Source organism: Psammomys obesus, unplaced genomic scaffold (genome assembly GCF_907164565.1).
Source record: "Psammomys obesus unplaced genomic scaffold, mPsaObe1.curated_primary_1811, whole genome shotgun sequence".
NCBI classification, from domain to species: Eukaryota; Metazoa; Chordata; class Mammalia; order Rodentia; family Muridae; genus Psammomys; species Psammomys obesus.
This window is the reverse complement of record NW_026593249.1, coordinates 4498-20532: the sequence shown is the minus strand read 5'-3', so window position 1 is coordinate 20532 and position 16035 is coordinate 4498. Positions and strand designations below refer to the sequence as shown.

The following is a 16035-nucleotide window of genomic DNA, read 5'->3' as shown; positions in this document are numbered from 1 at the left end:
GTTAAAACAATAACACAAGAGGAGGAAACACACAAAAGTAGAAAAAGAAGTCAAAATGTTCCCATTTGAAAAAAAAAAGAAAAAAAAAAGCAAAGGCAGAAGCGTTCCCTGTATTTAGAGGACCCAGGACTAAGAGAAAACTCTCATTACATTGCAATGGCCAGCAACGTTGAAGCAGACACAACCAGCACAGGAAGGTCAGCAGCCTCTCCAGGTGTCAATAACCGAATTTGCCAAGAGAATAAGCAGGAAACTACCCCATTCATAGTAACTTCAAAAATAAACAAACAAACAAATAAATAAACGCCTAGGGATAAGCCTGACCAAGGAGATCAAAGGCCTCTACATGAAAACTTTTAAGAGACTGAAGAAATTAAAGACAACACTGTAAGACTGAAGGGCTTCCACCTTTATGGGTTGACAACTGTAAAAGTAAACACACTACCAAAGGTGATCTACAAAGTCAACGCACTCCCCATCTTCAGAGAAAATTCCAGTACCAACCTTCACAGAAACAAAAACAATCCTAAAATCCACACAGAAGTACAAAATGACCCTGAGGAGCCAAACCAATCCTTAGCAGAAGAGCAAAGGTGGAGACACAAAGTTATCGTAACAAATGCAACCTGGGCATGGGCATAAATACAGGCCTGAAAATGAGCAGAACCAAATTCACAAACCATGTACAACAGTTATGACAGTGGCAAAAACCAGACTAGAAAAAAAGACAGCTGTCATGCTTTAAATGAGAACAGTCCCCATGGGATCATATATTAGAATACTTGGTCCCCAGTTAATGGAACTGTTTGGGAAGTATTAAGAGGCATGGCCATCTTAAAGGAGGTATTATGTCACTGGGGGTGGGCTTTCAGGTTTTGAAAGTCCACACCATGTTCCGTTAGCTCTCGCTCCTCATGGCTGTGCTCAAGATGTGATCTCTCAGATAACCGATCCAGCACCACGCCTGCTGTCATATTCTCCAATATGGTCATAGGCTCTCTGAAACTTTAAGCCCCAAATAAACTATCTTCTAGAAATGATCTTGAATGTGATGTTATCACAGCAACAGAAAAGCAACCAAGGCAACAGCCTTCTGAACAGTGTTCTGGAGAATCTGGGTTCCCAAATCTAGAGAGAAACATCTACTTCTCACAGCTGGCACAGAATCCATCAAATAGGTCAAAGGCCTGGACAGGATACCTGAAGATTTGGAGAACTAGAGGAAGGTGCTTCTGGAAGCACTGCATAGGCAAGGATTTGCTGAAGAGGATGGAACAGCATAAGAAATAACTCCAACTGGCAAACAAGACTACATAAAATTAAAGTGTTTGCGTGACAAAGGAAACAATCACCATAGCCTTCAAAGCCATCTAGAGAAAGCTGCTCCTCTGAAAGAGCCTAGGCTCAGTTTCCAGCACCACAGAAACCTAAGTCTGCTGTTTGTGGTTTTGGTTTTGGCTGTTTTTTTTTTTTTTTGTTTTTGTTTTTTTATCTAAACACTATAAAGACTTTTTATATTAAACATGAAAAACAAAATCATCCACTCAGTAAACGGTATAATGAACCAAAAACATAGTTCTCAAGGAAGAAATACAAATGGCTAATAAATACTTAAAAGGGTGTCTGGGGACCCATATAGTGGAGGGAGAAAACTCCTACAAATCACCCTCTGACCTAAACAGCTGTACTGTGGACCAGTACAACACCCCTCGCACATGCAAAATAATTAAACAAATGTAATTTTTTAAAAAGAAAGTATCTGGTATCCTTAGCCACCAGGGAAGTATAAATTAAAGCTGCTCTGAGATTATTATCTTACCCCAACACGAATAGCTATTATTAGAAAACAAAAAACAAACGTTGACAGGAAAGAGGAACCCCTTTTACTGTTCAGAAATGTAACCATGTCCAGTAGCTGTGAAAATCAGTACGGACATCCCTCAAGAAAACTAAAACTAGAGGTACCGTATGAGCCAGCCAGACTGCTCCTAATCAACACACTTATATAAGGAATTTTATGCATCTGATAAAACAGATGCAACTGGAAATCATTACATTAACTACAATCAACACAACACAGAAAAAGATACTGGTGTATACATGGAACCTAGGTTTAAAACTGTTTTTAGATATATATATATTTATAAATATATAAACATATGTGCAGTCACAAAACTAGAAAGGAAGAGGGATGACAAGCAATAAGATAGCAAAAAAGAACAGGAGCTCTACAAGGAGAGCAACAGAACCAAAAAAGCTGGGTCCAGGGTTCTTTTCTGAGACTGATGCTCCAACCAAGGACCATTCATGGAAATAACTTAGAACCACTGCACAGATGGTTCTAGGTTATGCAGCTCAGTCTCCAAGCGGATTCCCTAGTAATGGGAAAGGGTATGTTCTCTAACATGAACTCAGGGGCTGGCTCTTTGATCACCTCCCCCTGAGGGGGGAGCAGCCATACCAGGCCCTAGAGGAAGACAATGCAGCCAGTCCTGATGAGACCTGAGGGACTAGGATCAGAGGGAAGGGAAGGAGGACCTCCCCTATCAGTGGACTTGGGGAGGGGCATGGGAGATGAGGGAGGGAGGGTAGGATTGGGAGGGGAGTAGGGAGAGGGCTACAGCTGGGATACTAAGTGAATAAATTATAATAAAAATATTTATTTAATGTTTTGTGCTTTAAAGATAATGAATCCTCACAATCCTACAATATTTGCCTTGTGTGATTTTGCTTTGATGCTTCTTTTTGTAATCACATTTTAATGATAGTATATATTATTATATCCTTTCCCCATGTGGTTGAAATCTGGTTATGTGACACACACACAACACAAAAAAGGATAGCAGAAAAGAGGACCCACTGAGGGAAGCACTAGAACCAGCGAGAGGTGGAAGCAAGGACAGAGGAAGACAGGGGTAGGAAAACAAGGGAGAAAAAGGTATGTCACAGAGGTGTGAAGATGTCATGATGAGGAAGGTCACTTTGCATGATAATCTGAAAAAAAATAATTTAAAATTAAATTAAATATATTAAATATATTAACTAAGACGTTAATCAATAAATGCATTTGTGTCTAAAAAGGGAAATAAAATACAGCCACGTACCAGAGGTAAGCGCTTCACCGCAGCCAGGTACTGTAGTAGCCCCTTAGCGTGGTAAATCGTAGGGTGTAAATCTGGGTTTGGACTTTGCCACTGTCTGTTCAAATCCTCTCCACTTAAGGAGCAGCGGTGACTACATACACACATGAAGAAAAGACAAGTCCACAGAGCATCCTATACACTTCTGACACTTATTCCAGTAAGGATTCAAGTAAATGCAGATGGGGCTCAAGTGAGCATATATCATATTCTTTAAGTAAACTCACATCCATCATTTGCTTTGTGTGAAATCTTATGCCACATTTATGTAACAATGGTGATTTAAATTTAAAATAAACTTTTGTAAGCTATAGAAAAATAAGTTGTCAATTCAGGCCTTCTCTACTTTATAAAACTTATTAATAGAGCTATTTTCTATTGATTAAACAGCAATCATTTGCTATACTAAGTTCCTCTGTACGCTGGTGCATCTATTGTCTCATACATGCGCTGATCCCTCCATCTGAGAAAGGCAAATACATGAACATTGTGTCGTCTTGAACACCTGTAACTAGGCTGTCGTTTGTTCACAGGAGCTGTGTGCTAATGTTATGGAGCACAGCATAGCCTACCGCCACACGACGACAAGGAACCAAGACTTGCATATTAGGAGCTCACGTCCTGACACAGCTTTCTGAGACAATTCAAAACGACTTTATGAAATTACATTCTCATGTAATCATAACACTGACACATGCATTTAAAAGTTCATCTTTGATGAATTACCCACCAACACTTGATTTCTTCTAGAAAAAAGAAACATCAAAGTCATCTTCTGAATTAACTTGAATGCTATTACAGCAACAAATTTATATGTAGCCACCAAAACAACCTATGACATTTCTCTAAGAATTGCTTAACTTACTTTCCATTGATGACACCGTCTGGATTTAGCATAGGGACAATTTTAAAAATGTAAGACTCCCGCAAGCTCTGGGCAGTAGGGTTGTTGCTCATGAGGTATTCCAGTGTTCCTTTCATGACCCAACTTGCATTAGTTTCTCCAGGATGTACCCGAGCAGACAAGAAAACATAAGGGCGGTTTCCTAAAGTGTAAACAAAATTTCAATGAAAATGAACAGCTACTGAAAGCTTGAATGACGTTGCATTTTGGGTTCTAGAAATGTTCTAGAATTTCAATGGAAAGTTACTGTGCACACTCTGCATAAGTCCTAAGGAGAAAACTACAGAAAATGCATGCAAGCTGCCACACCAAGGAGCTTATAATATGAACATATACACAGTTTAACAATGTACAGGGCTGGAACCACTTGCTTATTTTCTAATGATTGATCTAACTTGAAAAAAGTTCTTAAGTGGAAACACAGTTTTACAAAGACTATCACTTGGGCAAGTTTAAAATATGAAACTGTGTTTCATAAACTCATGGAGAAAAGGAAGCTATTTAGCATCTACACCTATACCGCAGCACAGAGGAACAGCATGCTACACAGAGCAGCAGCGGAGTCACAGTGCACTCAGAGGCTACGGTCCCACAACTCAACGCCTGTGTCCATGCACAGCATCTCTCCATTTGTAATTTCAAACATTTATCAAAAGTTGAACCGTGCTCTTATTTTACTACCTCAGCTGCAAAACTGAGGTAATTTAAAATTTTTAAATGGTAGAGAAAAAACAAGCAGCTATTTAGTACTAGCTATCAAAATATTTGAACTCTAAAAATACTACTGTAAAAATACTACTGTAATTTCTAGAAATAAGAACTAAAAAATATGACTATCAATGGAGCGTGGGGGGAAATCTGAGATGACCCCTTCACATTCCAGAGGAACATAGGTGGGTCTGTGGCCAGGAGGTGGGCCAAGACTTCCAAATCTTCTTATGGCTGCTCTTAGTATTATTTCTATCATAAAATACACAGAAAGCACACACGAGTGAGAACGCTTGATAGTGTGAGTGAAGAAGACAGACTTACTGAATTGACAGATGTGCTCATAGTAGTTAGACTCTGGCATTGCCGTTATGGTCACCAAGGGACAGCTGTTTCCAGACAAGGTCTCACACAGCACATCTCTTCGAAAGTAAATCTGCTGGGGATTGTGGGCTGACTCAAGCTTTTGAAGATGCATCTTGACAAAAATTTAAAAACAGAATATATCATCATTTTTAAATTTTGGTGTATAGAAACAATGTATCTAAAGATCTACAGAACCAAAAGTAAAACCAGTTCTTAAAATAAGAGTTTTAAGGCCTCAGGGCCAAATAAAATACAAGTATCCGCATGTAAGGAGACAGGTGCCGCCACGAGTTACACACCACACCAACAGGCTTACCCTACCTGGAATCCAAAGTTAGCACAGGTGGAATCAGTATTCTAAATAAGCTCACATAAATCCAGCTCAGGCTTTGCTGTCTGTCTGAGCAGTGAAGAAAGCATTTGGTTTTTAAAGCCTTTAGAATTTTGGAATTATAACTAATGTCACATAATGGCCAGCTAAAATTACAAAACATAAATTATGAATGATTTCTTCTGACTTAAAGATTATATATATTTATTATTACTTTCCAAGAATGAAGAACCTCAAAACAGAATTTACTAACTCATAAGGACCAGGCTATAAGGCTGAACTCAGTCCAGAAAGGCTTCTAACGGCACCCTCTACTGAACACCGCATCACCTCTGCTCATAGGACAGGCCCCACTTCTACTCATGTGGGTCCAGTTTCTTTCCTGTATTTGACCATCCCTTCAACACCCTTTGCCTTAGGTCAGATGCTTTGCTGCAAGAATAAATGGAATTTAATAAAAATAAATAAATAAACAATTAAATAGATAGATAGATAGATAGATAGATAAATAGATAAATAAATGAGTAAGTAAAATAAATAAAGGAATAAATGGAACACAGTTGGCTGTTTGCTCACTTCAATTATTTATTCAGTCTGCTACAATACAAACATTCAGCGATCCCACAGCTCTTACATATACATTCTAAGGAGCTGGAGTCTCAGATTTTAGAATGAACCTATTTCCTTTGCCAAAATTTAATTTTCCTACAGAAAAATTCAAAATGTAGATTAATTTCCCTACTGTTAAAATCTTCTACAAGGTTTATATTTATATTGTAGTACTTTCAGTTACGCAAACTGAAATCTCAGTTAAAATATATTCACAGAAAGTTGGAGAAGTATCAATTTCTGCAAATGATAAGTGAAATATGTAAATTCCCTTCCTTCTTTTCTAAAATTGTTTTTCATTTGTGGAAGCATGGAGTGGACATGTGTACACACTTGTGTGAGTGCATGTGAGGGCAGACACTGACATGGGTGTCAAGCATTGCTTCTCTACTTCTTTCTTTTCTAAGACAGGGTCTCTCACCAAACCTGAGAAAAGCACCCAGATCCAGCTGCCTTCACCCCTGGCACTGGGGTTCAGAAACTCACTAGACTATGTCTGGGTCTTCTGTGTGGGTGCCACAGATTCTAACATGGGTTCTCACACTTGTGCAAGGAACACTTTATCCACTGGGCCATGCCCAGGCTTTCAGCTACTTCATCATCACATTCCCACCTGTCATGTTTCCAACAAATACAACCTTCCCCTGTTCGATTGGTATATTTAAGCCGAAGCAACTTTTCTCCAGTTTTCTGATACTCATAATACAAACTGAGATTCATCAGTTTACAACCAGGATCTCTCACCTGAAGAGTTGAATATGTGTATGGATAGTGATAGGCAAAATAGCACACATCATCTTTATGTGGAAAGTTCACAGTGAACGTGATTGTGTAGTAGGACTTTCCCTTCTGTCCACCAGCAGCAACTGAACTTCTTGAGAAGTGATTTCTGCAATTGAAAAGAATAAAGCACTTTATTTTGCCTGCACAGATATTCTGATTTTCCTTTGCTAATTTTATTAAGTAGAATTTCAGACAGAAAAAGAAAAGCCCAGTTTAGCTGAACTGTTTAATTCAATAGACACTGTTTTAGTTACTTTCCTATTGCTATGAAAAGACACCTTATAGAAGAAAGGCCACTTATAGAGGAAAGAGTTTATCTGGGGCTCATAGTTGCTGGTTGAAATTCATCCTGCTATGACCATTACAGCAGGAGCACAGCACCAGGCAGGCAGGCAGGCACGGGGCTGAATCAGCAGCTCACAGTTAAGCCTCACAAGCATGAGGCAGAGAGAGAAAACAAACTGGGGGTTGTATGGGCTTCTGAAACCTCGAAGTCACACACTTCCTCTAACAAGCCCACACCTCCTAATCCTTTCCAAACAATTCCACCAACTAGGGGCTAAGTGTTCAAACACATGCGCTTATGGCCTATGGGGACTGTGCTCCTCCAAGCCACAAGGCACACTACAAAGGCTATTCGGTCTGCGCCATCATCTGGCAGCACTACCCTCTTCTCTAGCGGGAACACACTGCACATGAAGCGCATGCTCTCCACGTGATTGATTCTGACCTCAGTTTACCTCATCTGTGATAGCTCCCTACATCAGACCACAGGCTGAGGAACATGTTCAAGGTAGGTAGGTCAGAACACCTAGCACTTCACCATAATTAGCATTAAGAGTAAAAGCAGAAATAGCCAGAAAGGACGCGTTTCCTAATGTGTTGTAATGCGGAATGAGGGAAATCTGCAGCATCACAGATGCAGCGCTCTTGACAAAAGCACACCTAAAGTTGATTAAGCTTTACATCTGACAGTTTGCAAAGACCCAATAAGATATATTTGTTAACAGCAAGGATTCAATCCACAAAAGACAAATGTAAAAGTCCTATATGAGAAACCAGTTTAACAAGAGCAATCAGAGAAAAGGAAAACCTGTTGATAAAAACTATTAAAAGACAAATTAACATAAATTGTGACATGTGATGAACAAGGGAGATCAGCAGCAACCAATAGACATTTCTAACCTGAAATACTTTGTAGAGTATGATTTTTCTATGACTGCTCCTTTCTGCTAACAGTCCTACAAATAAATCTCTTTCCAGCTTTTATATTTAAAAAATGTAATTTGGATCTTTCATCAAACCTAATAGAAAAAAAGAAACCTAAATAGCAACCAACATTTATATGGTACCTAAGGAAATCTGAACACTAACTAGATTATAGGAAGGGATTTTCTTAATTTTTCTGCTGTATGATAATGGCAAGGTGGTTAAATCGTCTTAAGGGGTCTTTAAGTTTAAAGATAAGTATTTCTGGGCAAAATATGGCATCTGAGAATTGTTTTAAAAATTCAGCATGGGGCCCTCCATAAGATGGCTAGGTGGCTGATGGCACATCCTGTCAAACCTGACAAGCTAACTTCAGTACCCAGAATCACATTGTGGGAGGAAGGAACCAAATCCCAAAGTTGTCCTTTGACCTCCACACTCAAGCAGTGCAGGCATCACCCTCCAACACCTGCCCCACAATACAAATAAGTAAACACAGAGAAACTTTCTACAAATCAGCATGGAAGTAGGGGCTCTGGAATGCACAAACAGAACTAACCCCATGATGGTGACTATTTACAAAGGGCAGTGACACACAGAACAACACCCTGTCCAGGGCTTTCTAAGGTTTTAAAGACTTTAAGGATCACTGACATTGGCCTGTAGGCCACAGAGGAAGACAATGCAAGCAGTCCTGATGAGACCTGATAGGCTAGGGTCAGAGGGAAGGGGAGGATGACCTCCCCTATCAGTGGACTGGGGAAGGGGCATAGGTGGAGAAGAGAAAGGGAGGGTGGGATTGGGAGGAAAAGGATGGGAGCTACAGGTGGGATACAAAGGGAGCAAACTGTAATTAATAAAAATAAAATATTAAAAAAATAAAAAATAGTAAAAAAAAAAAAAAGATACCCTTTGACTTAATTTCTGAAGTTCTAAAACCTCTTGAAAAAACAGGGATTACAGGTCATTTATTCATACAATTACATATTCAAGTTATTAACTTCATCACTGTATTTTGAGTGGGCAGGTAATGACACATGCTAAGAGCTAAGGAACATACAAAACAGGCTCAAGAAGGAAGCCTTGTCTACTTTTTCTTCCCTGAATTGACAGCTAACCAGAGAAGCACATATGCATGCCATCATACAGCAGTTCGATGAAAGTTACAGGCTATGAATAAACAAGACATGCATGTTGACAGAAGGCAACTCTGCTCTGTTTATAACCAACTCAACAGCCTCCAATCTAAAGATCTGATTTCAGACTTCTAGAGAGCAAACACAACAATGTATGCAACATATGAAGTGGTAACCAGTGAACACTAAATTGCAAGAAATTGCCGTCTCATCTGGAAGTAGACAGAGAAAAAGCAAAAAAAAAATTAAATAAAACAAAAACTTCTTTTATCATTCCTCATACAGAACAAAACAACTTAAATCATGCTATGGTCTTTGCAATGTGAAAAGAGTTGAAATGTAGAGAAGCATGTTTAATATTTAATAGCCTGAGCAATTCTTCCAAAACCTAGCCCACCACTGTCCACATCAGCACCGTATCACTCCAGTGACAGGTGATCCAGGAGCACTTTCCTACAGACCTCGCATTAAAAGCACTACAGCAATGTACAGTAGAGATCAGGGTACACATTTCCTTTGTTTGTGTTACTTAGTTTGCTAACAAAAAGGCGGGAATGGAACCTTACTGAGATGAAGCCCATTTCTTCCCTAGAAAGTAACAGCATTTAAGACCTAGGTTTTTCCAAAGGGAGCATAAATGGTTAGGTCAGTTTAAATTCTAGAAGGCGTCATCTTCCCACAAAGATTCAAGGGATGAGACATCAGTGCTAGTTAAGAACAACATCTAAAGTCAAAATCCACTTTATGGGGAATCCAGACTAATAGGACAGAAACTGGCATCCAACAGAGATAAACACCATGACCAAAATTACAAACATACAAAATCTTGTGTGACTGATGGGAAATTATCATTTAAAAAATAGAATTTAAAAAAATAAATAAAAATTAAAAAAAATAAAAATAATTTATTTTTATTTTGGGGGAGGCTACAAGGGCAGAGGACAATTATAAAAGGATAGGGAGATGAGTGGGATTGGGGTACATGGAGTAAAATTCACAACAAATAAAAAGTTAAAAATAGAATTTTAAATGTTTAGTTTAGATGCAGGTTTTTCAAACCTGAGCACTTCGTCTACTATTTAGCATTTATGCTCCAAGAGAAGACCACAAGGAAAATGAAATCTCACATGAAACCACCAGTGAGCTCCAGTTAAACAGGCCTACGCCGTCATGCAGTACACAGCAAAAGGCGTTCTCTAAGCGAATGAAGAAGGCATTCTATCAGTAAAGAGACAGGAGGTACAGAGTCCATGCTGTGAAACTGCAAGTCTCTGCCACAGTGTGAAAGGCTGGACAGAATTATCAGTCAGACACTTACATGGTTTAAATTCTACGAGTTTAATCTGAAAGTAGTATGCATTAGTAAAGTATTTCTGAAAAGACAGCAGCAAACTGTAATCACGGGTCCTTCTATCAAGGAAAGGTATGACTTACAAAACAGCCTTTCCAGTTGTGAAATAGTAAATCGCACCTTCCAGCACTCCAAGCACAGGAGCGCAGGAAGCCAAGGGCAAAGTGCTCTCAAGGGCCCAGCATTAGCACACCAAGGATAAAAGGAGAACTGGGTTGAGGACGAATGATGTAAAGAACTGCTGCCAACTATATAGATGTGAGATGCAAGAGTCATGTTCCTAATGTGTTCTTGTAGGAAACAAAATGAGCATTATAAAAATATAGTGGAGGCTATCTGGGAATAGTTTACATATATAATTAGAATTAAAACGGGGAGCAAGGACTAAGGATTCTGGACTGTTTAGAAGTGAGGCTGAAGTCACAAACAGGACATCTATATCATATACACCACACAGGCTCAGGGACCACATCAGAAGAGGAGGAAGAAAAGATTCTAAAATCCAGGTCAGGAAGGACCAGACTGAAACAGTGACTTCAGGATACAACAGGGCTGCTGCACTCATGACTTCACAGAGCTGAGAATGCCTGCAGTCAGCAGGGCAACAAGCCTCCACTCCCATCAGGAGAGCCAAGGACAGTCAGTGGCTTCTGGATAAGACAGAGTTGGTTTGCTTTAATGCTGTGGCCCCTAATTGGTCAACCACAGATGTCCCCACACACAGGTATATGGGCAGCACAAATTGGACTCTGCGGTTTTTAAAAAGAGGAAAAGGAGGAAGAGACAAAGTTAAGGGCGTTAGGGAGACAGGAATAAAATTGGGAGGAGTTAGAGGAAGGAGTAGGGGTTGACTAGGATCAAAATACATCGAATAAAATTCCCAAAGAGTTAATAAAAATTAGGGCTACTACTGCTGTGTTAAAACACCATGAACAAAGTAACTAGGAAGGAAAGGATTTACTTGGCTTACACCTTCACAGCATCGTTCATCATTGAAGGAAGTCAGGGCAGGAATGTGGAGGCAGGAGCTGATGCAGAGGCCATGGAGGGGTGCTGCTTCCTGGCTTGCTTCCTACGGCTTGCTCAGCCTGCCTTCTTATAGCCCCAGGACCACCAACCTTAGGGATGGCACTGGCCACAATGGGCTAGGCCCTCCCACATCAAATCACCAATTAAGAAAAGGACCTACAGGCTTGTCTGCAGTCCAGCATTATGGAGGCATTTTCTCAATTGAGGCTCCCTCTTTTCCAGTGGCTCAAGCTTGTGTGAGCTAACATAAAACTAGCCAGCACACATATGAAGTCGGTTTTCGTCAGTACACTGAAACACTAGCACACTCCCTCCTATGAGCTTCTGTAAGAATACTTACTTGTAGTAACAAATGTCAGTGCCCGTGCGGATCCACCATGGTCTGGAGTTCAGAGCCTCCTGAACTGAGTACATAAGTGGCTGCATGCCTTTGAGAGAGGAAGAAGAGAGAGAACATTCTTTTCAGAGCTGTTTGTGTAAAGATGAATCCTGCCTTTCTAAAAAGCACCAAAATTTCAGGAAAACTGAATATACTGCATTTCATTATTTTAGGGTGTATTGGAGAAATCTGAGAGATTTCTTAAATTATAACTTAACCAATAATATCCTGTTTAAAATTCAACTAAAATGGGGTAAGTTAGGTTGAATGGCTACCAATTCTTTTCTGTTAAATTATATGTATTCGGTTAATTAAAATAATTTACTTCTTGTAAAAAAGTTAAATAGGCAAATATAATGAAGAAATCATGAGAAGCTAGGGAGACAGCCAAAGCATGAGGCTCCCCCAGAACCCATGTGGGCAGCACATGTATAATCCCAGCACTCTCAGATGAGCAGGAAGCTCATCCAGAGAACCTGGCCAGATTAGTGCCCACAACAAAGACAAGACCCTGCCCTAAGCAAAAGTGAGAGTAAAGGCAAGAGCCTGAGACCACCCTCAGCTCCACAAAGGCACCACAGTGTGTAGACATGCACGTGCACACACATGCACACACGCACACACACACACCACACACACACACACCACACAATGAGCTACACTCCTCTATTTCTCCATAGGGTCTCACAAGCAGTGAGAAAAGCCACACAAATTTACATTTGTTTCCATTCCTTCTCCACAAAAGTATTAACAAAGGCTGTGTCCTGGCTAGTCGTATGTCAACTTGACACGAGCTAAAGTCATCAGAGAGGAGGGAGCCTCAATTGAGAAAATGCCTCCATAGGATCCAGCTGTATGACATTTTCTTAATTAGAAATAGACTAGGGAGGACCCAGCCTATTGTGGACGGTACCATCCCTGGCTGGTGGTCCTGGGTGTTATAAGAAAGCAGGCTGAGCAAACCATATGGAGCAAGCCAGTAAGCAGCACCCTCCATGGCCTCTGCATCAGCCCCTGCCTCCAGGTTCCTGCCCTGTTTGAGTTCCTGTCCTGACTTCTTCAATGATGGACTGTGATGTGCAAGTGTAAACCAAATAATCCAAACAATCCCTTTCCCTGCCAAGCTTGCTCCCCCCACCCCAAGACAGGGGTCCTCTGTATAGCCTTGGCTGTCCTGGACTCAATTTGTAGACCAGACTGGCATTGAGATTCACCTACCTCTGCCTCCCGAGTGCTGGGATTACAGGTATGTGCAATCATGCCCAGCACCAACTTGCTTTTTGGTAATGGTGTTTGTTTCCATTCCTTCTCCACAGAAGTGTTAACATAGGCTTGTAATAGCAACAGAAACTCTGACTCTAACTCATAGCAATAGAAACGCTAACTAAGACAGCTGGGAACTGATAATGAAAATGTTAAATATACAATGTACTTTCCTGGATACTCTCAGAAACATGCTTTTCAGGTGAGCATTAAAATCACATTACTTGGCCAGGCACAGGAGAGACAGACACATGCATATCTGTGTTCTAGGCCAGCATGGTCTACACAGTGAGACTTGCCTCCCTCTAACCTCCAAATGAAAACCATATAATCATCTCATTTCACTCCGTAACCTGATACACTAGACTTTTTGGCTATAATGGATAAACTCATATGTTAATTTTGTAAATACTGATGGCTTTTACTGAGATTGGGCTTGAATTTAAATTCTGCCGTCAGACAAAATCATTCTCTGGGTGTAGGAATATTTCATTAAATATACCTGCATTTTATAATGCTTTCTTTCCCTTTCTAACTGGCTCTTTCAATGCTGTTTGATGCTCACCTTAAACACACATACACCAACCCACAACAGCTATGCTCCCTCCTGGATCTCCGAGGTGAATTATCCTACTGTGTGCTCCTTAGACAGAGGCCCTCCTATGGAACTTACTGTTATTTTCTATTTTTATTGCATTTCAGGAAATCACCTCAAACGCTGATGATGAATATACTGATAATGACAAACAACTGGTTTCTCATAATCTTAATAAAAATGTTACATACTACTCAATGCAATATTGGCCAAATTTCTCAAATCAATTCTGTCATGTATAATACAAGAGATAGTGAATGATCTCTATGTGCCAGACACTGCTGTTTTTAGACATATAAAAATAGTCACTATATCCTTTCAACCACCCACCCGAGATGTTAAGTGCTATTAATTTCATAATTTGAATAATTTCACCAGAACTATGACTACATTTAAAAGTTAGAATCATTTTATTCAGGGTCTTTCAGCACCATCGACAGAAGAGCAGGGCTCCCCTCACAGCACTGATGGGCATGCTGTAAGGCAGAGGCTTCTCCCTGAGAGCTGTTCTTTCACAGTGGCTTGTTAAAACCGGCTTTCTTTACAATTCTGCACCTAGAGTCTTAAGTTGCTTCTTAGACTTACTGTGCAGGAGTCCCTCAGCAGGCGGCAGCAGGCCAGGAGCACCTGACGCAGATGCTGACAGTCCTGCAGGAGCACTGAGCTTGCTCAGTCACTGAGCATCTCTCCTGCCCCGTAAGTCAGTCCTTCTAAAAAGTACAGAGACTATGCAAGGCTCAGAAAAGTAAACTCAAAACCATTTGATTATCTTCATCATTTGCTAGAATAAATAACAAAAATCTAATCTAGTTTTACAAGGTTAACTACTTGCCCTTTTCTTTGTTTGGTTTTAATTTTTATATTTTCCTTTTAAATTTTTTCAGTGTGCACTGGTGTTTCATTTTATGTGCTGTGTGAGGGAGTCATATCCCCTGGAACTGGAGTTACAGAAAGTTGTGAGCTGCCATGTGGGTGCTGGGAATTGAACCATGGTCCTCTGGAACAGCAACTAGTGCTCTTAACGACTGAGCCATCTCTCTAGCCCTGGTTTGGTTTCTTAAAGCAGAGTCTCGTGTAGCCCAAGCTGGGCTTCTACTTTCCACTTCCTGGCTGCTAAGCTGAGACTGTAGAAATGTACCACCACCCTCGGCTTTCAATATTTCAACCGTTTATAGCCTGTTTACATTTCTACTTTGGGAGGACTAGAGAGATGGCTCAAGAGTCATGAGCGCTGACCGTTTTCAAAAGGACCCAGGTTTGATTCCCAACATTTACATGGCAGCTCACAACCATCTGTAACTCAGTTCCAGGAGATTCTTCTGACCTCCAGTACCTGGCATGCATGTTCTGCACATACAAACATTCAGGAAAAACACCCAAACACATACAATTAAAAAAAAAAAAATCTTGATTTTACATTTGGGGACTGGTTAGACAGCTCAGTGAGAAAGATCACTTGTTGCACAAGCATAAGGGTCTGAGTTCAAATCCCCAGCACACATGTAACAAGCTGGTGTGGCTATCTATGTGCCTATAAACACACCACTAAGTGGGCTCAGACAGGACCCCTCCGGCTCACTGGCTGCCACCTTGCTCCAGGTTCAACGAGAATCCTGTCTCAAGGGAATAAAGCAGCGTGTTAGCAGGATTAACATCCTACTCCTTTAGCCTCATGAATGCACATGCTCGCACACACATTCACACCTACCCACCCACACCACACATATACACTGATACCTACCCACCCATATCATACACCACACACCACACATACACACGTCTTTTTTCTAAACATTGTATTTGTGTGTTTTCCTTAATTTGGGTCTAAATATTTTCCACAATTTGTTTTCATTAATTCCCTTCCTTCTCTTTGGTTTATTTCCTTCTCTTATTTCTGACATTGGATACTTACTTTCAGTTTTTTTCTTATTTCAAAGAAAACAATCATTTCAGTTTACAGGTTAATGCTAGTTAGGTTATACCCCTTAGTCAGCTAGGCTTCTGCTAAAATGAAATGCATTATATAAAGGGGCATTCATTAAGCACTAGCAAAGAACCTAGCTCTACAGGAGAATTCAATTATTTTAAATATTTAATATTAATTTTAATAGCTACCAGGCTAAACAAATGGTTCTAAATAATATCTAACATCAGTTTTAAATTTCTTTTTTAAAAAAGATATTTAATTGGATTACTGACTAGAGGTAAGCAGCAGCTTTCAGAGCCGAAATA

The 16035-nt window shown here is 40.1% G+C and overlaps 1 protein-coding gene across 1 annotated transcript; it reads right to left on the bottom strand.

Annotated features, from left to right (window-relative positions):
• Positions 1-1200: 1200 nt before the first annotated feature.
• LOC129683544 (cytosolic carboxypeptidase 1-like) lies at positions 1201-11992 on the bottom strand (the record flags this gene model as incomplete). Its single annotated transcript, XM_055616255.1, has 6 exons — positions 11907-11992; positions 6803-6947; positions 5077-5230; positions 4006-4186; positions 3105-3234; positions 1201-1260 (listed from the first exon to the last, which is right to left on the bottom strand). Coding segments are annotated over exons 1-6 (756 nt in total), but the record flags the coding sequence as incomplete, so codon positions are not given.
• Positions 11993-16035: the final 4043 nt, after the last annotated feature.